Raw genomic sequence first — 26546 nt, forward strand, 5'->3', positions numbered from 1 at the left:
TCCCAGCTTTAGCCGAAGGCACTGGCTTGTCCTTTGCGGCGGTTTAGTGATTCTTTAGGTGAATGTCAGGATCCATCATCTTTCGTAAAACCTCTATAAAGTCAGGTATTTTTCTGACCAGATAATTAACTCTCGTGATCCATTTCTCTTCTGCATCTGCCTCTGCCCCCGCCCCCCACCCTAATCCCTTTCCTCCCTCCCTTCTCCCTGCCATCCATCCATACAGAGGATTGAACATGCTAGTTAAACATTCTGCTACTGAACTGTATCCCCAGCTGTCTTTTGCACACTCCCCACCCTGCCTGTTTTAGTTAGAGTTTCTATTGCTGTGATGAAACACCATGACCAAAAAGCAAGTTGGGGAGGAACGGGTTTAATTGGCTTAAATTTCATATAACTGTTCATTATTGAAGGAAGTCAGGACAGGAACTCAAACAGGGCAGGATCCTGGAGGCAGGAGCTGATGCAGAGGCCATGGAAGGGTTCTTCTGCTTACTGGCTTGCTGTCCATGGCTTGCTCAACCTGCTTTCTTTCTTTCTCTTTTTAATTAATTTATTTATTATGTATACAATATTCTGTCTGTGTATATGCCTGCAGGCCAGAAGAGGGCACCAGACCCCATTACAGATGGTTGTGAGCCACCATGTGGTTGCTGGGAATTGAACTCAGGACCTCTGGAAGAGCAGGCAGTGCTCTTAACCGCTGAGCCATCTTTCCAGCCCCTCAACCTGCTTTCTTATAGAACCCAGGACCACCAGCCCAGGGGTGTTCTTATAGAACCCATGGAACCACCCACAATGACTGGGTGCTCCCCCATCAATAATCAATTAAGAAAATGCCCTACAACTGGGCTTATGGAGGTATTTTTCTCTGTTAAGTTTCCTTTCTTTCAGATAATGCTAGGTTATTGACATATGCCTAGCCACTACACTCCACCAAGGTGCAGGCCTTGGATTTTCAATCCTTCTGCGTGAGCCTATGGTGTTGCTGGGATTTCAGACATGTCACTTCTTATTTTCTCTCTATAAAAATGACATTATTTATTTAGTGTGTATTTGTCTTTGCACATGCCGTAACATAACACGGAGGTCAGAGGAAAAATTGCATTACTTGGTTGTTTCCTTCCCATTTCGTTTAGTTGCAGGAGTGGAACTCAGGTCATTAGCTGCGCCAGCAAGTGCTTTATCCATGGAGGCATCTTACAGTCCTCTGGTGTGGTGGTGCTGTTTTGAAATAGGGTCTAGCTATACAGCTCTGGCTGACCTGGGACTCCTGGTTGTCTTCCTGCCTTAGGTTCCTGAGTGATGAGATTTTAGGTATGCACTCCCCACCCCCTGTTTTTCATCATGAAATGACTTTCTTTTTTGATATAGCATCATTGTCCAGTCAGAGAAGCACAATAGTAGTAGTGTTTTGTGCTGTATGTATATCCTTAAGGGAAATTGGCTTACACAAATACAGGAACTGGTCAGGTAGTCTTGCAGTGCTCATGTGACTAGGAGTCTAATGCTGGAATTTGATAGTGACAAAGCAGAAAGGAGCAGGAGCAAAGTGGAAGAAAGCAGAGTCAAACTAGGAGCCACAGGTGTAAGCTGAGAGTCATGGTCATGGAATGAAGCCTTGGGTTAATATTATTATTACTGGGTTTTATTTTTGAGACAGAGTCTCTATCATGTAGCGTTGACTCTTCTGGAAATCACTATTATAAATCAGAACTCACAAAGATTCCCCTGCCTCTGCCTTCTCAGTGCTGAGATTAAAGGTATGTGTCACAATGCCTTGATAACATTGGAATTTTTTAGGACTATGTGAATTTATTTATTCAGTAACTATTACTGTATCAGACACTGTGCTACAACAGACACACAGGATCTGGAATGGTCTTCAAAAGCCTGAGCCCTCTCAGCTTGAAGATTCATGGAGCAGCGAGGAGATGCATGCAGACTCTCGTGTCATGATCACAGAATTATGTACTGTACAAAGCTCAGTGAATAGCAGAACTGCGTAACAGAACCGGGGGCAGAGAAAACAGCGAGAACATTCTTCTTTTTGATGCTTGTAATCGTGGTCGTCCCCACCACCCCCGCTGATTTATTTGTACAGAGACATGGTTTCTTTGTGTAACAGTCCTGGCTGTCCTGGAACTCACATTGTAGACCAGGCTGGCCTCGAACTGGAGATCCATCGAATTCTGCCTCCTGGGATTAAAGTCATGCACCACCACTTCCTGCTGTAATCTTGATTTTAAGAAAACATAAACCATGCATGCATAGAAATGACTGGCTTTGTGGGAAGACTGTATGTAGTTCACCATAGAGTCCTGAAAGAACATGAGTGCTGGTTTCTGAAGGGTATTTCAGAACCTGCGTAACTTAGGTATTCTATCAGGCTCAACACCTGTATTTTGATTTACACCTTTTTTGGCTCTCAGAAAAGCTTTGTCTTTAAACAATGATCTTAATAAAGTTGGGAAAGAATAATCATCAGCAGGGAGTCCTTTGCGGCCAGACCAACTTGAGGGGAAAGTACACATCATTTAATCATCAGTAGCTTCATGTGGCCAATAATGTCCATATTGGATAGTACGGATATTGAACACTTCTTGAAAACCTGATATTCCCTTCCACGCACTGACTTGATTCAGCTCGCAAGATCTGGTTCACTGTAAAATTTGTTTGCAATTTTATCATGTATTCAGTCACTCTTTTCCCAGTACACCCCTCCCTAGCAGACTCCCCAAAGAGCATGGCGGCCACAGAATAGTAGTCCTCCGGGGTTCCTAGAGGGACCCTCTCGTCCCCACTTCCGGGGGGAGTGCTTCTAGTGACTTCCCCGCTTCCCCGGGCGGTTCGGGCTACCTGCGGAGCCGAGGTGAGTGCCAAGGTGCAGCCCCTCGGCTTTGATGCCTTCCAGCCCCTTCTGATCGGGTCGCCATCCTCCTGTACACCCTCCCTTCTACCCCTCGCCCCGCGCCAGTCTCAGGGAGAGCATGGAGCTGTGCCAGGCCTCTTCTAGGTCCGCGGGTCGCCTGTCTCTCATCTGGCGTCTCTCTGCTTGCCGCGCGCTCCCAATTTTACACCGATTGCTCTCCCACTTACCGGCGCCTCCTGCTTGGGGGTGCTGCCAGGATCTTTGCTTGAGAACAAAGCTCGTTCCAGGGCCGAATCTCAGTCATTGTCTTGGCTTTCCTTTATTAAACACCACGAGAGCACCAGCTTCTCTGTAGGTTATTATTTTAAAATCGGTGACAGGGTCTCACTTGTTGCCCAGGCTGGCCCTGAGCTCACTCTAGCCCAGGTTGACCTTGAATTTGGCGAAGTCCTGCCTCAGCCTCCCCCACAGAGCTCACAGTCCTGTGCTAACAGGTCTGGCTTTCTGTAATTGTATTCACTATTAGATTCAAGTGTACTTCTGTTTAACACATGCCGCCCCCTCCCCCACTGTTGAGTTCTGTAAGGCAGGGTAATGTCCTCATGACCGTCCAGCCCCTAATAGAGTGTCTGCACACAATAAATATTAACAGATTTGTGAAAACCAGGCCCTCTGGTGAGCACCCTGTCTTAGTAATGCCGATGTGAGCTGCATTCAGCAGAGGCTGCATCAGAGTGTGGACTCCGGAGTCAGGCCTATAGTCCCAGCTCGCAGGTGGTGGAGGCAGGGGGACCACATTGTTAAAGTCCAGCTCAAACTCAAAAACAAAACAACAACAACAAAAGCAAACTCAACAAAAGCAAACTCAACGAAACAGCAGTCCAGATTACCTCCCAAGCCCCATAGGTGGGGCAGCTTGGATATACTGTTTCTCTTAGCACAGTTGAACTTACACTATAGCATGCTGTGAAGACAAAGTGAGCTGAGACATTTAAAATGGGCTGATAAAACTGGGATCTACTACAAAGGCCCAGTGTGTTGTTAAGTATTAAATGATCAAACAGGAACATTCTGACATGTTACTTTCAGGACAGATGCTTTAATAGTAACAGCCTTCCCTGCCAGGAGAGGATTGCCTCCAGAAGGGTCCTGGGGGTTTCCTCTTGCTTAGACTGATGGCTAGTTGAGGGGCTGGATTTGCCTTCCAGGCAGGCCTTGGACCCAAGCTCAGTGCCTCCCATCCCCTTCGCCATTTCCTGGGTGACACCTGAATCAGGTTTTCTGATCAGAATGGTTACGCTATATCCTCGTGGACAAGCTTGCTTCCCCAGTTTGTATGCTAAGAAGTAGGGGTGTGGCCCTGAAACACTGCAGTGCCTCTCTAGACTTGCCTTCTGTGAGAGGATAGGAGACTCAAGAACCTGGGCTTGATTTTATTGATGTCCTTTTGGTAAATTTCCCAGTGAGGCCTATTTTGTAACTCACTCCTTGTGGAATGGGATTTTCCTCTTGCCTTGAGTATCTTACTGGGCCAGTTTTAAAATGTGGTTTTATTGTTGTTCAGGTGTGGTGAGACAAAGAACAGGAGGTGATTGAGTTGGAAAGGCTAGATTTGTTCCTACAGTCCTCAGGAGATGGGCCCTGCCTTGACACGAAAGCTCCCAGTCAGGAGGCAGGAAAAGCAAGGGGAAATGGTAAGAATCTTGACTTACCATGGCAGTGGCGGAGCAGCAGAAGCACGTCTCGTGTTTGCTTGTTTGAGTCACTTCAGTGCACTCTGAGAGGTGGGGATTTTCATGCTTGTTTGCTGCTGACCTTGAAGTGGTTAGGATAGGAGAGTGGTCCTGAGGGTGAGAGCCTTCCTGAGACCTTGGGATGAGGGGATTCTGGGTCTGTTGGTTCCCAGAGAAAGGATGCTCACACCGAGTTGCTTCCTGCTGTGGGAACTGGGAAGAGGACTATTTGTGTGAAAGTGTGTTTAAAATACCAGCAGCCCGAGCTCCTATAGCACCTTGCTCTTTTCAGGAGAGGGAATGGAATCTCAGAAAAGGTCAGCTGCTGAGTAAAATCTCACCATGATTACTAGACAGAGTATGATTGTCTGACTCCAACATTGGTGCTTTTGTGAGCTAAATCACTTACCTGCAATCTGCCAAATGCTCTGGAAATGTTTTCCAGTTTGTATTAGGTACCTGACAGTGTTGACCAATGCTTCTTTGAAATTCTTTTTTGATCATGCTGACATTCACATGAGCGCATACACAATACGGACATGTGCGTGCACACACACATATGTATGTTCAGTTATCTGTGTATTTGTGGTGTATAGTTTCGTGTTATTTTTGGGTTGAGTAATTTTTGGCTCACAGAACAATATAGATTGTTGTATAGTCATGGACAAAACCAGAAGTCCCATTAAAGCGTTTGTATTATGTGTATCTGTGTGCATTTATGTACACCATGTGCAGGTGAGTCCCTGAACCTGGAGTTAAGGTGGTTGTGAGCCCCTGTGTGGGTACTGGGAACTGAACCTGGGTTCTCTGTAAGAGCAGTAAGTGTGCTGAACCATCTCCAGCAAACCCTCCCCACCCCAATAAAGTGGGTTTTTTCCCCCCCAAAAGTGAAGTAGTTTGAGGGAAATGTAGTTAACTTTAACCTTGTTAACCTTATAACTCCTTGACTGAGTCAGAGTTCTCAGCACTGACATCTCAGGCTCCTTTGTAGACGGTGTCACAGAGGTACTTACTGTGATCTGATTTAGGTGCATCTGACTGAGCTAGAAGTCACCCCATTCCCATCCCCAGTGAGTGAGATGAGGACATTAAAAACTCTCTCAAGGCACATGAAGGGAACATATGTAGCATCCTTACTTGTAGTATATCTAGTCTTACTAGTAGTATATCTAGCTGCCAGCCAGAACCAATTGCTAGCTAGTGAGTGATGCACCGTGGAAACCAGTCTGGCCCATAATGGTCTTTTTGTTTATTTGTTTTATTTTGTCTTTTAGATTCTTTTATTTTTCATTCATTTACATGTTCTGTGTAGTAAGTGTTTGCAGAGCCCTTGGAAGCCAGAAGTGGACATTGAATCCTCTGGAACTGAAGTTACAGACTGCTCTGAGCTGCCCTGTAGGTTCTGGACTTGATCCCAGGTCCTTTGGGGGAACAGTTAGTATGTGTGCATGTTGTTTGTCCCTGGCTATTTCTGAAGCATCTGTTAATATCTGTCACAGCACAGAGGAAATGCTGCTTTCAAGGTATCTCAGACCCAACTTTCTTACTGAATAGTTCAATATATGGCACAGTCATCTTCCAGCCACTAGAGGTGCCCAGAAACCTGAATTCTTTCTTTAGATTCTCTGTAGGTTAGAACTCACTATGTAGCCGGAGCTACCTGGAATTCAGTCTTCTTGCCTCAGGCTAGTAAATGGTGGGATTACAGGCTTGAGACACTATACCTGGTCTTGACCCCTCTATCTTCCAAACCTTTATCAAGTAGGTCTCTAAGTCTTGTTCAGTTTCTGTATCCTGGATCGTATTCCTCAAGCCGTTACGGTCTCTCACTTGAATGACTGTGGACCCATCTCTTCTGCATACCCCTCTGCCTGGGAGACAGACCTTCCAGCCATGCTGTGGCTTTGGCTCAGACCATGGATAATTTGGCTGTTCTGCTATAGGTATGTTTTCTCTTAGTATCCATTAGTGTTCCAGGGTCTGGCATAGACTTTTAAATGTGGGTGCATAGAAATACCTGGGGCATTTACTAAAGCCATATTCCTGGAGATTTTGACTGGATCTGTTATAGGGTTCATCTTCCGTGGCTAATTGAGCTATACCTGGAGGTGGCAGCCGTTGGTCTGCTAGTCCTAAACCACCGTCAGCTTCTGCAGTGGGCCATGTCCTCTCACACCCGTCTGTGTCTCTCAGATCACATTCCTCTGAGATTTATCTTGCAGGCTGCTCTCCCTGCCTCTTCTGGCCCCTCTCTCTCGTCTTAGTCGTTGGTATTTTCCTTGTGCTTACTTTCCTGATTTATCATGCTGCTTACCTGTTGTTACTCCACACTGAACTAAGAGGCCATTGGAAGAAAACTTTAATGTGAGACTTGTTTAGCAGTCTGCATAGCACACAGTAGATTTTTAAGTATTTGTGAAATGATGAAGGGAATTTTCTGCTGTGACTTTCAGTGAGGAACAATCTTCCCTTCTTTGTGCGTTCATGGACATTTCCTGTGACCCCATCCAAACATTTTTGCCTTCATTACTAATTTGCAAGAACAACCAAGACTGGTCTGGGCAGTCCATTCTGGAATAAAAACAGCTAGTGATTGAACGTCAGGCAAATTCAAGATGTTTGACTTCTTCATCTGTAAAACATGGGGATGGTATTTACTGCACAGTGGTATTGTTGAAATTCAATAAAATATCTCTTGTAAGCTGCCTGGCCCATGACCAGTGCTACATTTTGAGTTCCTGTCTTTTGGGAGACTGTGACAGGGCTAAATACTTTGCATGCAAAGTCCAGCTCTGCTGTTCATTAGCTGTGTGCCTTGGTCATCTTATGATCCTCAGAAGCTTCATTCGGAGAATGGGCAAATCATGATTGTCCTTAAGGAGCACTATTATCCCTAATGTTATTACTGAAGGTCACTTGATTGTAGCTATACTAAAATTTTGTCTCATGTTCTGAAAACAATCTTGAATAATCTATAGGTTATCATTTGTATGGAAGTACCCTTTTAGCCCATTTTCTACACAGGTACGGTAACCAGAGAGTTGCATTCCTTAGCTCTGCAGGCCAGTCTCTCCCCCGCCCCCAGTGGTGTATACCAAGTGGCTGTCCTCCATAAACATGTAGTTATATTCTGAGCACATGCTTTCCCTGTGTAACGTGAACACTGTCCACCTCCTCTCTGCCTCAGCTAGGTAGTCTTTTCAGGATGTTCAGAGAGGCCACAGCCTTGGCCTGTCTTGCTCCAAAAGGACAAAATGGACTCAGCTATGTGAAAGTTGAAGAAGAAAATGTTTGGAGGCAGGACTTCAGTCTTCAGGGAAACCTCCAGAGCCAGGAGGTTTTCCGCCAGCAGTTTAGACAATTTGGCTACTCTGACTTCAGTGGGCCTCGGGAGGCTCTAAACCAACTGCAGAAGCTTTGTCAGCAGTGGCTGAGGCCAGAGGAGCGCTCCAAGGAGCAGATCCTGGAGCTGTTGGTGCTGGAGCAGTTTGTGGCCATCCTGCCTATGGAGCTGCAGGCCTGGGTGCAGGAGCACAGACCTGGAAACGGAGAGGAGGCTGTTACTCTGCTGGAGGAGCTGGAGAGAGAATTTGACGAACCTAAACAACAGGTAAGAGGTAAGGTTTTTTTTGTTGTTGTTGGTTTTGATCTATTGTGGTTATTAGAGAAGTCATTATGAGTAGCACTGACTCAGCTCTCAGGAACTTAGCCAGTTTCTGCCTCTTGGTAAATTAATTATTCACCCATTAGTTCAAGTCATGGGGTCTGTAGTGTTGTTGTTTTTTTCCTAGTCATCTGAAGAGTTTTCTGGCTCTTCTGCCTTGTCCATCACTGTTGGTGATTCTCCTGTATATAGTCATGATATATATCACGTTGGGCGCCAGATGAAGGTGAAGGTGTAAATCATAAATAATCCCATGCTAGTTTGGAATTATGATTAATATAATGGTTATTTATTTAAAGGGGAAAAAACTTACAGATCACCGTCCCAGACAATAGCCCTCTGCGCAATCAGGAAGGGAGTCTAGTCACCGGAAGCAGAGCAGAAGAGAGCGCGATGAGGGAAGTGGCCGCTTTTTTAAAAGGAGAGAGACCACGCCCCAATGGGCTGGTATCTCAGCGGCTATTGGCTGGAGGAGCAGAAGGACCTCCTGCAACACCTCCCCCTTTTGTTTAAGTAAGAGAGTTCTAAACCTACTACGAAATTATATACAATAAGTACAAATATCCTATTCTAACTAGCTTAAGTCTTATATAATAAATAGCTTGGCCAAGTCATGAGTGGAAAGTAACTATATTTATATAGTCTTCAACCCCATCGAAGATCTGAGAAGGGAAATAATGTTACCTGAGTAATTAGGAAGTGCAATCAAACAACTTCCAAAACATGCAACAAATCACAGAGACAACTAGCTACCTGGGCAATCACCCAAGGTCACGTTTGCAGCGTTGAAGCAACCAACTTTGGCTAAGGTCTAACATAACTGACGTCATGATACTGATAGCGCTACTACAAGACCTGTTTTGGGTACCAGCTGCACAAGACAGTTCCGACTTGGTTAGCTGAAATGGTGCACATCTTATACAACATTCTGGCCAGACCTGCACAAAATACTCAGAGACTATTTGCAATTTTAAAAGACATTGATCTTGAAATTTAACCATCATTTTACTTTCACAGGATCCCCCAGAAAGAACGTCGCCCCCATGACAGCTGGAAGTAATTCTAGAGGACGACGTCCCCTCTCCCAGTCAAGTTTGCCCTTGGGTTTAGGGACATCATTTAGGGGTTGATTACAACCCATTCTCCTATATATAGTCACAGTGCTGGTATTTGTTATTCTAGGACACAGCTCTTGGCCAAGAAATGACACTCATGGGAACACAGACACCTCTGAGTAGCCAACTGCAGTCCTTGGAAGACCATTGCAGGAGTGAACCCCAGGAGCCTCAGGTTTTCCATGAGAGAGATGGGGCAACCCTACCATTTAGGGTTGAGGATGAAGGTGAGGACTATCAAATGTGCCAAGACTTTTTTAATGACTGTCATCTGTACTGTCACTAAGTATTGTGGAAAATCATGCTGACTTTGAAATATTCTTCTATTGGCTCAGCCTAGAATCTGAAATTTCAATATAATTTTTAAAACTTGGATTAATAATTAAAGTTTTTCATAAGATTTTCTGATGCCATATTCCAAGACTAATGCTGTTTTCAAAAGTATTTTTTGTCACACTTATAAGGAAGTTTCTAAGAAGGACAAGAATACTGTGTCACTGACACAGTATTTTTGTCTCATAATAACTTGGAAAAGGGAAAATGTAATATTAAAAATTGTCAGCTGCAAGCCAGATGTTGTGGCATACACCTATAATACCAGTACCGACTTGAAAGGCTGAGAGGTAGGAGGGCTGCATGACCTAGGCCAGCCTGGACTACTACACAATGAGGTGGTCTCAAGAAGAAAAGTAGCAGAGCATTGGTCACTATGTAGTCTCACTAAAAGTCACACTCTAGAGCATACAGGACTAAGATGGGAAGTCCTCAGAAGAACACATATGCGAGAGGTGCTGTGTGTCATCTGCTCCTGCTAGGGCTGACATCTGATCTTGTTAGAGAGGTACAGTCACAGACAGAAGAGATGTGCTCTGAAATGCTCAGCAGGCTAGATCCAGTAGAAGCCACCTTTAGGGTACTAAAAGCCTGCCAGGAAATTTGACTTAGTATAAAATTTGCTGGGAAGCTGCCAAAGTGGACAGCTTCTTTGAAACTTATTCAAGTGTTTGTTGTTGGGTGTCTTAAATGCTGTAGGAATAAAGAGAAAGATCCTCCTCACTGTCCTTCTAACTTCCTCAACTGATAAAACACATATGCTAGCATAATGCCAGTATTATGGATAGGACAATGATAGATTTGAAATAAGGAGGCAATAAATCAAAGTATCACAGATGCCAAGGATTAGAGCCAAAAGGACTTTTAAGTTATTGACAACATCTCTATAGACATCAGCCATCCCAGGTGGCTAATGCCTGTCACATCTGTTTCTGATTTCATTTTCACCAAGCAATCTTGTTACAGTCCCATGAAGCTTAATTATTAAGAGAATGCCTTATTCAGTCAAATCTATGTAATTTACATTATTCTTATTACAGTTATAGTATATAGTTACAAGAGGTTGGCTAGTATGAGCCTGCGCTAAGAGGTAAATCTGTTGTATGTTGATAGAATTGGATATAAGAGGACAGAAGCCTGAAGGCCTGACCTTAGACCTTGGCATTTCACCAAAGTAATCATGTAAGTTATCTACTGAGGTTAATTTAGAAACACCCACTCAACCTTACACATTCAAATGCATTTTAAAAAATGATCTTATCATATTGCCTTACAGAGAACTATCTACTAATAGCTAATAATACCTAATTGTCTGTATTAGTTTCTTGTTGTTGTTGTTTGATAAAGATTTTATTTATTTATTTATTTGAGACATGGTTTCTCTGTGTAGCCTTGGCTGTCCTGTAACTCACTCTATAGAACAGGCTGGCCTCAAACTCAGATTCACCTGCCTCTGCCTCCCAAGTGCTGGAATTAAAGATGTGTACCACCATAGCCCGGCATCTATATTAGTTTTTAATCAGTATAATGAGATACCTGAAGCAGTTAACATTATAAAGAAAAATGGTTTATTTGTTCATACATTTGGAGATTTAGGGCTGTGTTACCTTCATTGGCTCATTTCTGGTTAGGGTCCTTTCTGTAACATATCATGATGGTTACAAGAATACAGACAAACGTGTGATCACATAAAAGCGACAGCAGAGATACCAACTCAAGGTTAGGTTCAGGTTTTTAGAACAGTCCTTGCAAGAACTAACCAGTTCTCAGTTTCCATGGGAAAAATCTTAATCCTTTTTGAGAGCATTACAGTTGATTGGCATATCCTAGTAGGCCTGCCCTCTTAAAGGCTCCATCAGTTGCTACATCACTATACTGGGGACCAAACTCCCAACAGAGAAGCCTTAGAGAACAAACAGCATGCAAACCCTAAGAATGTCTAAATCTTTTAGGACAGATATATCAACCCCTCCCCCACCTCTCTTTCTATTGCTGTCTTGGTTTTTTGAGAGTATCAGGATATTCAACCTGATACTCAACCTGTAGACAAGGCCCGTGCCTCTGCCTCCTGAGTGTTGGAATTAAAAGGTGTATGCCACACTTGGCCCTCTACTTAGTTTTATTAAGGTCTTGACAGATTCTGATTTCCTTTAATGTATCATTGGTTGAAGCGCTAGCTCTTACTTAGTACCTTAGGGTATGACTGTACTTTTTGGACATGAGGTTACTGTGTTCCTTATCCATTATGGCTGCTGTCTTTTTGGGAACAGGAAAAAAAATGTTTTTCTGATTTATGCAAACTTTCTCTGGTCACATCATTTCACTTAATATAATACTTATTTTTATTGTTTTGTTTTCAAGACAGGGTCTCACTAAGTAGCTCTGGCTGTCTTGGAATACACTGTGTCAACCAACCAGAATGGCCTGAAACTCACAGAAATCCACCCATCTCTGCTTCTTGAATACTGGGACTAAAGGCGTGCACCACTATGCCCAACAAGTGCACTATTTTTATGCCTTTATTATATACTAGTGCTTTGTTGGGCATTTTATTTATGTATTTTTTTTGAGATAGGGTCTCAGTATATAACCCTGGTTGGCCTGGAACTCAGTATGTAAACGAGGCTGGCCTCAAACTCAAAGATCTATTTGTCTTTGTCTCCTGAGCACTGGGATTTAAGGTGTGTGCCACCACCTAGCCTTTTTCCATTAAGATAAGCACCACTTTGAATAATTGTCACTATAACTGTATTCCTTCCTAAATGCTTTGTCTTTTTCTACTGCTTATATTGATTTGCCCTATTGGAACCTGCCAGAATTTGCAAATGCTATCTTGTTTTCTATTCCCTGCCCACCTCCCTGTGTCCAATACTTATCTATCCCCCAAACATTTTATAGTATCACATGCTCTCCTACTTTGTTAGATGTACTGCTGATCTACAACCCTTAAGTCATCTTATTCCTGATTCTGTATAACCTCTTCTCCTTTTTCATGTTATCTAACCTAGAATCATCTCTTCTCTTTCTGGTTTATGACTGGTATTACTGTTTGTCACCTCTAAGTATTGTTTTCTTGTTCAATTGTCAGTGTCTCCAATACTTACTTATATTCTTTGTCCATTTTACTATTGAGTTCTGTATAGGGAATTCTCATTTCCCCACCCGTATCCCTTCCCCAATCCTGGAGATTAAACCCAGGGCCTTGTGTTTGCAAGCACTCTAAAGTCACTGGGCTGTATGTCCAGCCCTGGTATTTTTTTAAACGTATGAGTGTTTGCCTGCATGTTTGCATATGCGCTACCTGCATGCCTGATCCCCACAGAGGCCAGAAGAGGGTGTTGTATCTCCTGGAACTGAGTTAGAGATGGTTGTGAGCCACCAGGTGGGTGCTGGGAACTGAACCAGGCTCCTCTGCAAGAGTATGCCCCTTAAATCACCAAACCAGCCAGGTTTTTGTGAGTTCAAGGCCAGCCTGGTCTACAGAGTTAGTTCTAGGACAGCAAGGACTGTTACACAGAGAAACCCTGTCTTGAAGGAAAAAAATCACCACGTCATCTCTTGAGAACCAGCACTTACCCTTTTCCTTTGTTTTATTGTTCCTCCTATAGCATTTTTAACATAAAAGAATGACACACCCTATTCACATTTTTAGATAGCAAGATGGTGACTGACAAAGTACTAACAGCAAAGCAAGAAATTATTGAATGTGTTACATCAGTGACCATGGCATCTCCAGGAAGACTTCCTAGGGAATCTTCTCCAGTACAGATAGTTGAAGAAACTATGGGATGTCTGGAGAACAATAAGCAAAGAGGAAGTGATGATGCAAGCAACAAAACGAGTCCACTTTCTTCCCAGGAAAGCTATTTCAGTCTGGCAAGCTTTAACAAGAAACCCCCCACAGAACAGAATACCTTCAAGTGTAAAGAAGGTGAAGGAATTCTCAGTCTAAACTTACACGGTACTACACAGTCCAGAACTCACACAGGGAAACTGCTCTATGAGTGTTTGGATTGTGGGAAAGCTTTTTGCCATAGGTCAAAGCTGACTAGACATCAAAGAAGTCATACTGGAGAGAGACCTTATGCATGTAAAGAATGTGGAAAAGCCTTTGGTTTCAGAACAGATCTTGTTAGACATCAGAGAATTCACAGTGGTGAAAAACCCTATAAATGTTGTGACTGTGGGAAAGCTTTCAGGGGCAGCTCAGGGCTCATTAGGCATAGGAGAATTCATACTGGAGAGAAACCTTATGGTTGTGAAGAGTGTGGGAAAGCCTTCAGCCAGAGCTCCACTCTTATTCAGCATAAGAAGATTCACAGTGGAGACAAAGGTTATGCATGTACTGAATGTGGTAAGGCTTTTAGGAGAAGTTCTGTTCTTAGGGAACATGAAAGAATCCATACTGGTGAGAAACCTTATGAATGTAATGAATGTGAAAAATCCTTTAATCAAAGCTCAGCCCTCACCCAGCACCAGAGAACCCACTCTGGGGAAAAACCTTATGAATGCTATGAATGTAGGAAAATATTTAGGCATAGGTCAGGCCTTACGCAGCATCAGAGAGCACACACCAGAGTTCAGCTTTGTGGATAAGGGTTATGTAATTGTGAAATGCAAGGAATTCACTTTGAAGGGGAGATTCCACAAAAATTAGAAGTTTCCAGACAGCAAGACTTTTTCTTTCCAGCCTAGTTAGTTCTCTTAAGAGACTCACACAAACAGCTTACATATTGGAAGAGTTTTATCTAGATCTAGTCTACAAAGACTGAGAGAAAGACGGACCCACTCTGAATGAGGACTCTCACCAATATGTTCTTCATCCATTCCCCACTACAGATAGAACTGTCATTGAGCACCTTCATGTGAGTCCATGACCGTGGATCCTGCAAGATCTCCTTATTAAATGCAAAGATCACTGTCCAGCCAAAGTGTTTTTGTCTGGCAGGAGTGCATTTTTTAAGTTACTGAGGTCTGAAATGTTGAATTGAGGCTATGAAATGTCATGTCCTGGGTCAGTTTAATATCTGAGGAATGGAAGCTGTCTGCCCCATTGCCAGTTCTTTCAACCCTGAGCTTCCTGATGTAGTCTACTTCCTTATTGGTACCTCCTGGGCCTAACCATTGGGAGAACAGACTTGATCACTGCCCCCTCAAAATTTAGGGCTAATGGAATATACAAATTTATTAATCAAGTAATTCTGGTAAGAGTGTGTCAATAACTGCTAGATAAATGTAGGGTTCTGATGGAAGATATTCAGAGATGCTTTACCGATTTACAAATTAACTAAATATTTCCTTGGGTGTGATATCTCATTTGATACCTAAAATACAGAAGTTAGCCAGGCTAATGGCAGAAGAACAGAGGCAGAGTTTATATAATACATACATGGAATGATGAGAAGAGAGGATCTGGAGACATTCCTGTTTCTTCGATTCCTGCTGGAATTTTGATTCCAGTTCAGAAGCCAGGTTGGTTTCTTTTGCTGCTTGTAATAGCCTGAGTTGGATAACCTGTTTCAGATCATGAGACTTTTATGATCTGGAAGTATTCAGTTAGCATGGTAACTAGTGTTTCTAATGTATACCAAGGAAACAACATACACTGGAAGCTGAGGGACTGGAGTCTCTCTCAGCATTAGGCTTGCAGATGATAAGCCACTTGAGGGAAATACATATTGAGTCAATCTCTCAGACTCTTCAAAACTTTCATTTGGCAGTTTTAATTAACCCACGATTGCTGATGGTAATTTTTACTTAGGAAAATGCACCATTTTTGAAGACTTGGTAATAGCTATTGTGAGTAGATAAAAATGGATATGGTTCTCATGTCCAAAGGATGTGCAATTATGTAAGAACTGACTTAAAGGGATAATTCAAATGGACAGTGAATTGCCTTTCCTATAGGTGGCAAGTGAATGATTCAGTGTTTTAAGTATCATTTAACCCTTTTTCTAATTGTGAGCATTGAGAAGTATAACTCATCCATAATTGTGTTACCCATAGCAAAATTAACTTTTGAACTACTTCCTACTGTTTTTCTGTAATTCTAATATTTCTGGTAAAAATCTCTAGTATAATTTTCTAATTTTAAAATTTTTATGTTCAATATGCACTCCAGTTGCTTAGTATCAGCATGTAATGGAATGTATTGTAATTAAACTGAAATTTTAAAATTTTGCTTTTAAATCATTCAGGTAAAAGCACAGTGTGAGTGGAGTTAGGCTGGAGGGTATGAAGGAGTGTAGAGTGGAGTTAGGCTGGAGGGTATGAAGGAGAGTAGAGTGGAGTTAGGCTGGAGGGTATGAAGGAGAGTAGAGTGGAGTTAGGCTGGAGGGTATGAAGGACAGTAGAGTGGGGTTAGGCTGGAGGGTATGAAGGAGTGTAGAGTGGAGTTAGGCTGGAGGGTATGAAGAGAGTAGAGTGGAGTTAGGCTGGAGGGTATGAAGAGAGTAGAGTGGAGTTAGGCTGGAGGGTATGAAGGAGAGTAGAAAAATGGGAAGTAGCACACTTAATTTCTAGTTAAATTAAATGAAACAGCATAAAGCTGTGATAGCCAGACTTTTGAGTTGCTGGAGTACTGGAGTGAAAAATCAAGACCCTTTTAAATTCATACATACACTAAATCCACCAAGAGAGCCTCCCTCAGCAGTGCTAAGTGCTGAGAAAGACCTTTGGTCTGACATCAAATTATGTGCATGTGAATGCAAATGCCTACAGAGGCCAGAAACAGGCACTGGATCCCTTTGGAGTGGAGTTACAGGAGGTAAACCACCCAATGTGGGTGCTGGGCATGGAACTCTGGTCCCCTACAAAAGCAGTTCCTGCTCTAAGCCATCTCTTTAGTTCCATGTTTTGGGTAATTTTGAGACGGTTTCATATGAAGTTTATGGCCGAGATGTGACTTCCTCGTCAGTGGTTCACAAACAGAAGTAGGTTATTAGGTTACTGTCAAATGACTTGGAAACTCAGTCCTCTCAGATCTAGTTGCAGGCTGTGGCATGAGGGAGGAAGGTAAGTTCCATGTGAGGCAAGCACTGCTTTACAGACTGCCCCTGGAGCAAGAGGAAGAGCAGAGCAGAGAGAAGGGTACCGGCTGTTTTCCTTTCAGCTGCTGTGGTGTCCACTCCGTTTCATAAAGACTGACACTGACTGTAAGATCATCTTCAGCTCCTCTAACATGAGAATACAGATGAGCTCACTTGTTTATGCCTGCTGAACTCATGGGAAAGCACTAATGACGGGGGTTCTGAAATACTTACAACTTGCTTCTCTGAGCCATAAATTTTCATGCATGAAAGTTAACTTGCACAGGAATTTAGAATTTGAAGGGGATTCTTTCAATATTAGGAAAGTATGTCTGCATTGATTTTGTCAACAATGAAAGATCAGAGTTAAGTTAGTTAAAACTTGAGACAGGGATGTCTTAGAAGGCAAGTACTTATTTTCACTATTTTGGGCTTTTCACTACCTGCTCTGCCTAGGGCTATGGATCTAGGGATTAAACCTGGGGCCTTAAACATAGTAAATTTATGCTTTACAACTGAACTATATTCTCTTGCCCCTCCCTCTATAAGCAGTGCTAGATTTTGCAGTAAAACTTTAAATACAAAAATAGCACATTACCTGTAACTTCACCACCCAGAAGTAACCATCTTGACATTGTATGTCTGTTATTTTTAATGCGTAATGTTTTACATGGGTTCATGTTGTATATAGTGTATTTAATATCTCATGAATGTTTCACATGTTTTAACAGCTTGTAAGGCTGCATAGTCATGGTTCCTTAAGTATATTTCTGGGTAGAATGTCAAAGTCCAATGCAGTGCTGAAGGGTTTTGGTACTGATTACCAGAGGTAATGTATTCACAGCTCATTAGCAGCAAGAGTCCTAATGTTCAAATCCTTGTTAATTTTATATGGAAAATAAATACCACCTTCACTCTTATTCCAACATGACTGTAACTTCTATGACTGGACATATGTGTATTATTCACTAGCACATCTGTGATTTAAATGTTAGTGGGACTTTTTCATGGATTGTATAAAGTACATATAAAATTGTAGTTCTAAGTTAAAACTCTGGACCTTTTAGCTATGATAACCTCCATTTCCTATGTGTACAATATGATTTGTACTAATGACTAACATACACAAAACTCTTGACAAATACCTGTTACATTTCCTTCTGATCCTATGTAAGAGCTCTAGTGTATTTCCCTTTTTTAACATTATCTACTGAACATCTACATTAGGCATTTAGTTTATTTTTATTGGTTACTACATACTCACCTATAAATGTCCAAGACAGCATTACTTTTGTATCCTTATAAAAATTATTTTTCTGTTTCTGCATAGATTTGATTTTGTTAAGGTATATTATTCCTCCAAACTATTAGGTCTTTGAATTGACTTTTTCTACCCAGTGTTTTTGAGATGGTCCCATCATGTAGCTCAAACTGACCAGGTATGCCTTTTGTCTCACTGTTGAGACTGCAGGGATGACAAGGCTTCTTGAGTTGATCAGTTCTCCACGTTGCACGGTGCACCAGCATTAGGATACTCTTCCTGTGGGGCTCCTCAGAAGAGGGCCAGGCCCAACAAAGTCAGCGTCTTCACTGCTCTAGCATGCCCTTAAAACGTTCAGGATACTGCTAAATATTGCTGACATAAGACAAAATATGTGCAGGGTAATTGGAGAAAAAGCCAAAGACCCAGAAATGGAGACTTTTTGAGCAGCTGCACAAGGCAGATTGTGCTCAGGTGGAGAAATGGCAGCATTACAAACAGTTGCTATGGCATCTTTTAATACAGCAACTCCAATATTGTCTAAAGAACCCAAAGAGTCTGCATCTGGGCTGTTCTTATATTGGACTCTTCCCACTCTCTGTAGAAGTTTAAACATTGTCTCAGGTTCTGCTGGGAAACTACTGATTAGCCCTTACCATTAGGCCACACTGACCAAGGACTCTAGGTTTTTACGAGTTTATTAATAGAAATTTCATAGGCTCATATGCAGTGCTTGAGAATCTGGCTGTAATCCTATCTCACAGAAAGGATGCCAATTTTGAACTCAATAGGTAATGTTTCTGGTGATAAACAAAACAATCTTTCATTGTAACCTGGCCTGCCTTCCTTCCTAGTTAACTCATTTTCCATGTCATTTCAATATCCTTTATCCAGAGTTATTCACAAGAGGGAAATGGGGAAAGTGCAGGGCAGTGGTGGCACACGCATTTACTCCTAGCACTTGGTGTATAGTGGCAGTGGCAGGCAGATTTCTGAGTTCAAGGCCAGTCAGCTTGGTCTACAGAGTTCCAGGACAGCCAAGGCTGCACAAATAAACCCGAACTCCACCCCCAAAGGCTGTGGCCATACTAAAGTGTCATCACCTGACTGGTAATGGCCATTAGACTGTAGAAATATCTTTCTTTATTTCTAGTCACTGGCACAAAGCCGGCATAAAAAAATAACAAAACTGACCACTTGCCTAGCATGTAAGGCCCTAAATTCAATACCCAGCACATGGGTGGGGAATGGACAGGGCCCTCAGGTTGTCTAAACTAATTTGTATCTTTTTCTTCTCAAGCTCAGTTTATTTTGGGCCTGTCTTGGGATCAACAAATCATCAATGAAATTGTTTGCTCACTTTTCTTGTTGACTGGCTACTATTAAGTAAAAAACTTTTGAATTTCTTAAGCAGTCTCTCTTGTCATCCATATTATCTGGTATAATCAGATGTAGCCTCTTCCAATGACATTCTCATAGAAAATGAGGTCTCAATATTACATTACCTTTTTTTTTTTATTTTCCTGAGTATTCCTAATGTTAAGAGCAAATCTCAAAGGAATGGTCCTTTATCTTGCTCTGGTCAATCACAGGAAGTTTCAAAGAAAATTCGCAGTGGCATCGGGAAGTGTTACACATAGCAAGTTAGACTAAAGACCGTTTTGTTTTTTTAAAACTACCTTTGTGGAATCCTGCTCCAAAGTCAACGTTCTGGCTAATATAGAGAAAAATAAACTATTTATGAATCATTGTATTAAGTTACTTAACAGCGTGGACTCTCTGATGGCGCATCAACACTGATCTGTGCCTAAAAGCCTTCCCACATTCATTGCATATATAAGCTTCATCCCCAGAATGGATTCTCTGGTGCTGAACAAGGGCTGAGCTCCTTTTGAAGGTCTTGCCACAGTCATTACACCGATAGGGTTCCTCTCCACTGTGAATTCTCTGGTGTCTGATGAGGTTTGAGTTCAGACTGAAGGCTTTTCCACACTCCCTACATTCATAGGGTTTCTCTCCGCTGTGTATCCTCTGATGGGTGATCAGCTCTGAGCTCTGCTTGAAAGCTTTTCCACATTCATTGCACTCGTAGGGTCTCTCTCCTGTATGAATTCGCTGGTGTCTAATAAGCTTTGAGCTCTGGCTGAAGGTTTTCCCGCACTCATTACACTCATAGGGTTTCTCACCAGTGTGAATTCTCTGATGTATAATTAGGTAAGAGCTTTGACTGAATGCTTTGCCACACTCATTACATTTACAAGCTTTCTCACCTGTATGAATTTTCCGATGTCTAGTGAGGGCTGAGCTCTGATTGAAGGCTTTTCCACATTCATTACATTCGTATGCTTTTTCACCACTATGGATTTTCTGATGAATAATGAGATATGACCTCAAACTAAAGGCCTTCCCACACTGGTTGCATTTATAGGGCTTTTCTCCAGTATGGATTCTCTGATGCTGTGTCAGAGAGAAATGCTGTTTAAAGCTGTGTCCACATACATCACATCTGTAAGGTCTCTCTTCTGGAGAAACTTTCTGACATGTTACAGAGTTGGTACTTAGAATTAAGCATCTTTGAGATTCATCATGATGATCTCTCTTTGCTAAGGATTTGTGTGTGAAGATCACTTGACTAAAACTACCCCTATGGAGAGGGGAACTTCTCTGCTGCCACTCTAAATTGCTTTTGTGCTCACTAACACCTCTAAATGAAGGATCCCAAGAGAGTCCCGGTGATTTTTCTTCTGAAATGTCCTCTTTTGCTGTTGTTTCATTATTCTTAGAATCTGACACGGTAAAAGCAAAACAAAACAAAATAAAATTAGTAAAACTCCAGAATTTACATTCGTTCAACACTCTCAAGTCTTTCTATGTTCCACAGGTTAGCCTGATACTTCTGGTCTCAAAGGCTTCTTCCTACCCACCTTTCCAAGTCGTTGGGATTATATGTCATCTCCATATGGCTAACTTAAGGTACTTTCTATGTAAGGGAAAATAGACCCTTCTAGGGTCCACTTAGAAAGACGTCAGTGTCCCCTAGGATAGTTTCTCTTTCCCAGTGCTGAAGCCTACATCTTCCTGCGCCTTTCACCTTTCCTTTCTTTTAAGACATCAACTGGACAATTGCTCATTACTTTTCTACTATTTTCAGTCTCTTTCTAAATTGACTTCCTGTAATGATTAGTTTTTAATTATCAACCCAACACAATCTAGGGTCACCTGGGAAGAATGTCTCAGTGAGGCTGTCTGATCAGTTGGCTTGTGGGCGTGTCTGGGAGAGGGAAACTGTCTTCTGTTAATTGATGTGAAAAGGCCCAGCACACTGCGGACTGTGAGAGTAGAGAAAGAGTACAGTAGCAGGCATGCATGTTTCCATCCTCCTCTGCTCTGTACCGTGGATGTAACTCGCTGCTTCACGTTCTTGATGTCTTAACTGTCCTTCAACAATGAAATGTAATCTGTAATCATGAGGTAAAACAAACCATTTTCCCCTTAAGTTGCTTTAGCCAGGATATCTTACTATAAAACCCAAAAGAAACCTAAGACAATCCCACTTACCAGCTTACGTGCAGGTCACTCCCGCCCTCCTTAAAAACCAAGCTCTCTGCCTATGTATCTGCTGAGCAGCCTCCCATTTACAGTGAAATTTCTTGAAACGGTTTGTCTAGAATCATCCCATTCTGCAGTCTGGTTTCTAGTCTGCCTTTCTCTTCAACTCTACTGCTCCTTGGCTCTTGTCAAGGTCACCACTTTGATAACTATATAAACTGAATGGGTACTTTTGGATCTTAGTCTTTTTGGAGCACGATACTGAGAGCCATACCTCTCATTGTTCTATTTTTCCTCTGGGATAGGGTTTCACTCTACAGAGCAGGCTGGCCTCAAACCAAGGGCAAGCCTACAGCCATCTAAAGGCTGGAATTAGAAATGAGAGTGCCCTCCTTCTCTCCCTATTGTTTTAGATTTTAGGGCTAGTCACTTAAAAACTATACTCCTTCAGAGTCTACCCTGGGTTTTCTGTAGCTTCACTGTTGAAACATTACCCTAGATTTCAATTAGCACTTGCACTTAAGCTTATGTCTTCTCAGATCTTCAATTCTACCTGGAGACTTCCATACTGAATTTTTGCTTATATTTATACCCAAATATACCACATCAAATACATCAGTTTTTTTTTTTTTTTACAAACAGTACCATTATTAACCAAGTCGTTCAAGACTGAAACTTTATCACATTCAGATTATTCTCATTCACGATCTGCTTTTAATGATGCTCATCTACTGTAATGCACTTTCAATGCTGAGGAATAAGATCCAGCTTTAATCTTCTCTATGCATCAGAGCAGCACAGGTTTCCTCACTCACTACAGCCTCTTGGATGCTTCTATAGTGAAGCTTCTGGTCTTGCCTTTCTCACATCATTTCTATACTCTGCAGCTGAGTTCTGAACTACACTTCCCTACCCACTACCCTTCAGCTGCACCCCTTTACACATGGGATCTGGACCAGTGTGACATAAAGGCTGTAACAACTGTGCCTCATTTTCTCCTTCAGATTTTCTTCATTATACCTTCCCTTATCAATTCTCCAGTCAAATTAAAGTACTTATAATTTCCATAACCGTTTGTATTCTCACTTTAATTACCTATTTACCTGGCTTTCTTTACTCTAGTTCAAATTACAGCTTAGATGGTTCTTCCTCCAGAAAGTATTCCTTGAATATTTCATTTTTTTAAAGATTTATTTTATTATTTTATGTATATGGGTGTCGGATCTGGAGTTACAGACGGTTGTAAGTTGCCATGAACCCATGTCCCCTGCAAGAACAGCCAACTCTCCAGCCCTCCTTGGCTTTCACATTAGGTCTGGAGTCACTTTATGTGCTGCCACAGTACCCACACAGTGCCTATGTGCATTCCATCATTTACTGCACTAGGCTGCATCTGCTTTTCTCTGTAGGAACCACTCACGAAGGCCTCAAAGTTACTTGAAGATAGAAACTTATCTACTACAGTATTAGACATTTTTAGCAGTCTTCAAAGTTATAAAACAATTAAGTGAATCAATGACAGGGTCATATAAGGAAGATGACTGCAATTCATGAGGGTCACAGCTACTGAAGTGAGCACCTGTTTTTTTTTTTACTTATTTATTTATTTATTTATTTATTTATTTATTATGTATACAATATTCTGTCTGTGTGTATGTCTGCAGGCCAGAAGAGGGCACCAGACATCATTACAGATGGTTGTGAGCTACCATGTGGTTGCTGGGAATTGAACTCAGAACCTTTGGAAGAGCAGGCAATGCTCTTAACCACTGAGCCATCTCTCCAGCCCTAGTACCTCTGTTTTGATTAATACAAGTGATATTCACACGCAACAAATTTATAAATGCAAGCCTGCATTTTCAAAACCAGAGGCCTAACTTACATAAATCTAAGGATTTTCTATTCTTACCACTTTTATTTTTTATTTTTATTTTTTTGGATTTTTCGAGACAGGGTTTCTCTGTGACTTTGGAGCCTGTCCTGGAACTAGCTCTTATAGACCAGGCTGGTCTTGAACTCACAGAGATCCGCCTGCCTCTGCCTCCCGAGTGCTGGGATTAAAGGCGTGCACCACCACCGCCCGGCTCTTACCACTTTTAGAGGAAGCGCAAGGTTTCCAGGATTTTAGCTGTGTCTTCAGAGGCCGGACTTGGATGCTTGTTGAATCCTGGGATTCTCTGAGATATGTTAAATCTTTCCATGACACTGATGGTCCTTGTGGACTATCTGGGACCTAAAACAAGTAAAATATGATTAGTAAAAACCCTGAACAGGTTAATGAGGTCACTGTCACAGATGAAGGATGGGTGGTAGAGATAGGTATGTGCTACTGTTATATTAAGGTTGTGGTTCCTGAGAGACATTTTAGCCAGATAAGATACTACATAATCGAGGTTGTATTGCACCCCCCCCCCCCCAACAAAGCATCCTATCTCTGTTCCCACCTGCTGCCCTGGATCATCAAACTCTTTCTCCAGATCCTCCAGCAGACTCACAGCTTCCTCACCACTTCCTGGGCCATGCCGTTGGACCCATGCCCTCAGCTCCTCAGGTAAGATGCTCAGGAACTGCTCCAGCACTAGCAGCTCGAGGATCTGCTCCTTTGTGTGCAGCTCTGGCATCAGCCACTGATGGCAAAGTTCCTGGAGTCGGCACAGCGCCTCTCGGGGCCCGGGTGTTTCATGATAGCAAAACTTCCTGAACTGCTGGCGAAACAATTCTTGGCAAGATTGGGTGCTTCCATTCTGTTTACAGTTCTGACTCCAAGAAAAGCTATCTTCTATTTTTACTAGTATTAATTCTTCTTGATGATCCTGAGGTTTTAAAGTTGAAATTGCTCTGGATTCCATAGCCATTCTGGGCTGAAATAGCTTACAGAAACCTTAGTATAACTGAGCTTTGTGCTTGGGGGAGGATCCTACAAGATATGAAAACACTATTAACTTATAGCATACAAAGAAAAATCTCTAAAAACTTGTAATATTGAAAGGTAACAGGCTTAAACTAAATAACTCGACAAAGAATTAAGATCATACCGCTACTGTGTAGAACTCCTAATTACAGAAAAAATGCTTAGAAGTGTAAGAATGCAATATTAATATGAATTACATTGTAAGATTATTTCCTTTTCAGTCATGTTTCAGTCCAGATTAAATTCTTTACCCCATATATAAAGCAGAACTTTTTTCAGTGCTGGGAATGAACTCACAGTCTTATGAATGGCAGACAAACACTTTGCTACTAAGCCGCATCCTTGTCTCTCTTCGACAGTGCTGGGACCTGAACTCAGGCCCTTCATCATGCGAGACAACATTCTATCATAGGGCTACATCCCCAGCCACAGAAAATTTTAATAAAATACAAGCTTCAGGTTCAGAAACCTAAGAATAATAATACTTTGGCAATTTTTTTCCTCTTTTTGTGAGACAGGGTCTATGTAGTCCTGGAACCTGCTATGTACATTGGGATGGTCTTGAACTCACAGATCCTCCTGCCTCTGCAGTGCCATGATTAAAGGCATGTAACATTATGCCCAGCGTTTGGCAGAATAGAATGCTAGCCTAATTTTCTTTTTATTGTTTTTTATAGCATGTAGTGTTAGTCTACATTTAAGGTAGTAAAAATTAAAAATTTGTACTAAACATGAGTTTGTTTAAATAAAATATTGCTGTATACTTGCCGTTTGATCCCACTAGTATACTTAAGTTTTCAGCGAATAGGAGGCACTTACGTGTGTGTGGGCTTTGTTTTGAACTAGTATTATAGAAAGGTTTGGCTTATGAATGAATTTAGTGAGGAATTCAGTAACTGTAAAATACTTGGCTTGGGTTAAAAAAACATGCTATTATGAATGCAAAAGGTCAATTTAAGTTCTCAAGAGCTGAATATTCTAAATTCAATCGAAATATGGTAGTAATCACGTCCTAGATGTGGGGATATGAAACGAACATGACATGATGTTTGGAGCGGGTATATGCAGAGACCTGTATGTCCTTAATTGTTAAAACCCGGCCCTGGACACCCCTCCCCACCGGGACGGAGGCGGCGAGCGCACCGTCCTGTGTCCCAGCTTACACATCAACCCAGCCCCATGCCCACCAGAGAACCCGACCCCTGACAAGTAGCCTAAGTCACACCACTGCCGTCCCCTACGGGTAACGGAGCACGGGGCCACCCATTAACTGAGCCTGAAACTTCCTTCGCCCCTCACTGTCTGCAGCGCCCTTCACGCCCGGTAGCTCGGGGCTCTCACTACACCTCGGTTCCGTGGGCAGAGACCCCAGGCGCCGAAGACACCGCCTCTCGCCGTCCAGGCTAAGCAAACACCCGCCACAAACCTGGCTTCCTCGGCAGCCCGTGGCTCTCACCCTGCTATTCGCTTCCGGGTTACAGCACAGCGTCAGCGCTGGCCTTAGGGGCACCACCGGGCTGTCCCGCGGAAAGCTGCGGTCGAGGGCCTCGACGTGACGGGCCACCGCCTCACCTCCGACCTGGCGCCCGTGCGGGAGCAGCCCCGGCGGCGCACAGCAGCCACAAAGAACCGCGGCGCGTCCCCGCCCCTTCCGCTCGCGCGCGGCTGCCTCCGTGTGTCCCACCCCTTCCGCTCGCGTGCAGGCCCCTCCCACATGGGGTCTTTCTCCCGCCTCCACCCGCCAGCTCTATTGTCCCGTCAGTCCCACTCTTTCTCCCGGTTTCCCAGTTCCCTATTCATGTTCTCCTGCCATGACAGCGGTTTTCCGTGAACTCTGTCAAGAGTGAACTTATGAGTGAATGCACCAGCAAGCAGTAGCAGTCCACGCCTCGTCCCCTGTGCAGCCCTAGTCACTGCACAAAACCAAGCTGCGGTGCCTTGGGCGCTTGTATTTGCTTCAAACAGACTCGGGTTCAAAGTCGGGGTTTCCTCCTTTTTTTTTTTTTAATGTTTATTGTTTATGTTTAAAAATGTTTTTCCTGCGCATTTATTTGTACCATGCATTGCGGGCAGAGGCCAG

The 26546-nt window shown here is 42.7% G+C and overlaps 2 protein-coding genes across 3 annotated transcripts; one reads left to right on the forward strand and one right to left on the reverse strand.

The window, feature by feature from the left end:
- The first annotated feature begins 2837 nt into the window (after nucleotides 1-2837).
- Nucleotides 2838-17528, forward strand: Zscan30 (zinc finger and SCAN domain containing 30). Its single transcript, XM_057788283.1, has 4 exons — nucleotides 2838-2872; nucleotides 7793-8215; nucleotides 9452-9611; nucleotides 13370-17528. The coding sequence occupies exons 2-4, from the start codon at nucleotides 7811-7813 to the stop codon at nucleotides 14311-14313; spliced, it is 1509 nt and encodes a 502-aa protein (XP_057644266.1). The 5' UTR covers nucleotides 2838-2872; nucleotides 7793-7810; the 3' UTR covers nucleotides 14314-17528.
- A 1212-nt stretch (nucleotides 17529-18740) lies between these two features.
- On the reverse strand, nucleotides 18741-26091 carry Znf397 (zinc finger protein 397). 2 transcript variants are annotated; one of them, XM_057788279.1, is made up of 4 exons: nucleotides 25893-26091; nucleotides 24000-24472; nucleotides 23647-23788; nucleotides 18741-20792 (listed from the first exon to the last, which is right to left on the reverse strand). In XM_057788279.1, the coding sequence occupies exons 2-4, from the start codon at nucleotides 24408-24410 to the stop codon at nucleotides 19765-19767; spliced, it is 1581 nt and encodes a 526-aa protein (XP_057644262.1). In that variant the 5' UTR covers nucleotides 24411-24472; nucleotides 25893-26091; the 3' UTR covers nucleotides 18741-19764. The 2 variants fall into 2 exon arrangements, with proteins under 2 accessions (XP_057644262.1, XP_057644263.1); XM_057788280.1 differs by lacking the exon at nucleotides 25893-26091 and having other exon boundaries at nucleotides 24000-25870.
- Nucleotides 26092-26546: the final 455 nt, after the last annotated feature.

The sequence above is a fragment of the Chionomys nivalis genome, chromosome 14, assembly GCF_950005125.1.
Source record: "Chionomys nivalis chromosome 14, mChiNiv1.1, whole genome shotgun sequence".
Lineage (NCBI taxonomy): Eukaryota > Metazoa > Chordata > Mammalia > Rodentia > Cricetidae > Chionomys > Chionomys nivalis.

Excerpts from the sequence above, each read along its gene's own strand:
- Zscan30 (XM_057788283.1), top strand. The coding sequence starts at position 7,811 with ATGTTCAGAGAGGCCACAGCCTTGGCCTGTCTTGCTCCAAAAGGACAA. Across the intron at positions 8,216-9,451 it reads TTGACGAACCTAAACAACAG|GACACAGCTCTTGGCCAAGA; the intron begins GTAAGAGGTAAG and ends TTGTTATTCTAG. Across the intron at positions 9,612-13,369 it reads ATTTAGGGTTGAGGATGAAG|ATAGCAAGATGGTGACTGAC; the intron begins GTGAGGACTATC and ends TCACATTTTTAG.
- Znf397 (XM_057788279.1), bottom strand. The coding sequence starts at position 24,410 with ATGGCTATGGAATCCAGAGCAATTTCAACTTTAAAACCTCAGGATCAT. Across the intron at positions 23,789-23,999 it reads TTGATGATCCAGGGCAGCAG|GTCCCAGATAGTCCACAAGG; the intron begins GTGGGAACAGAG and ends TACTTGTTTTAG. Across the intron at positions 20,793-23,646 it reads TTGCGCTTCCTCTAAAAGTG|ATTCTAAGAATAATGAAACA; the intron begins GTAAGAGCCGGG and ends TTACCGTGTCAG.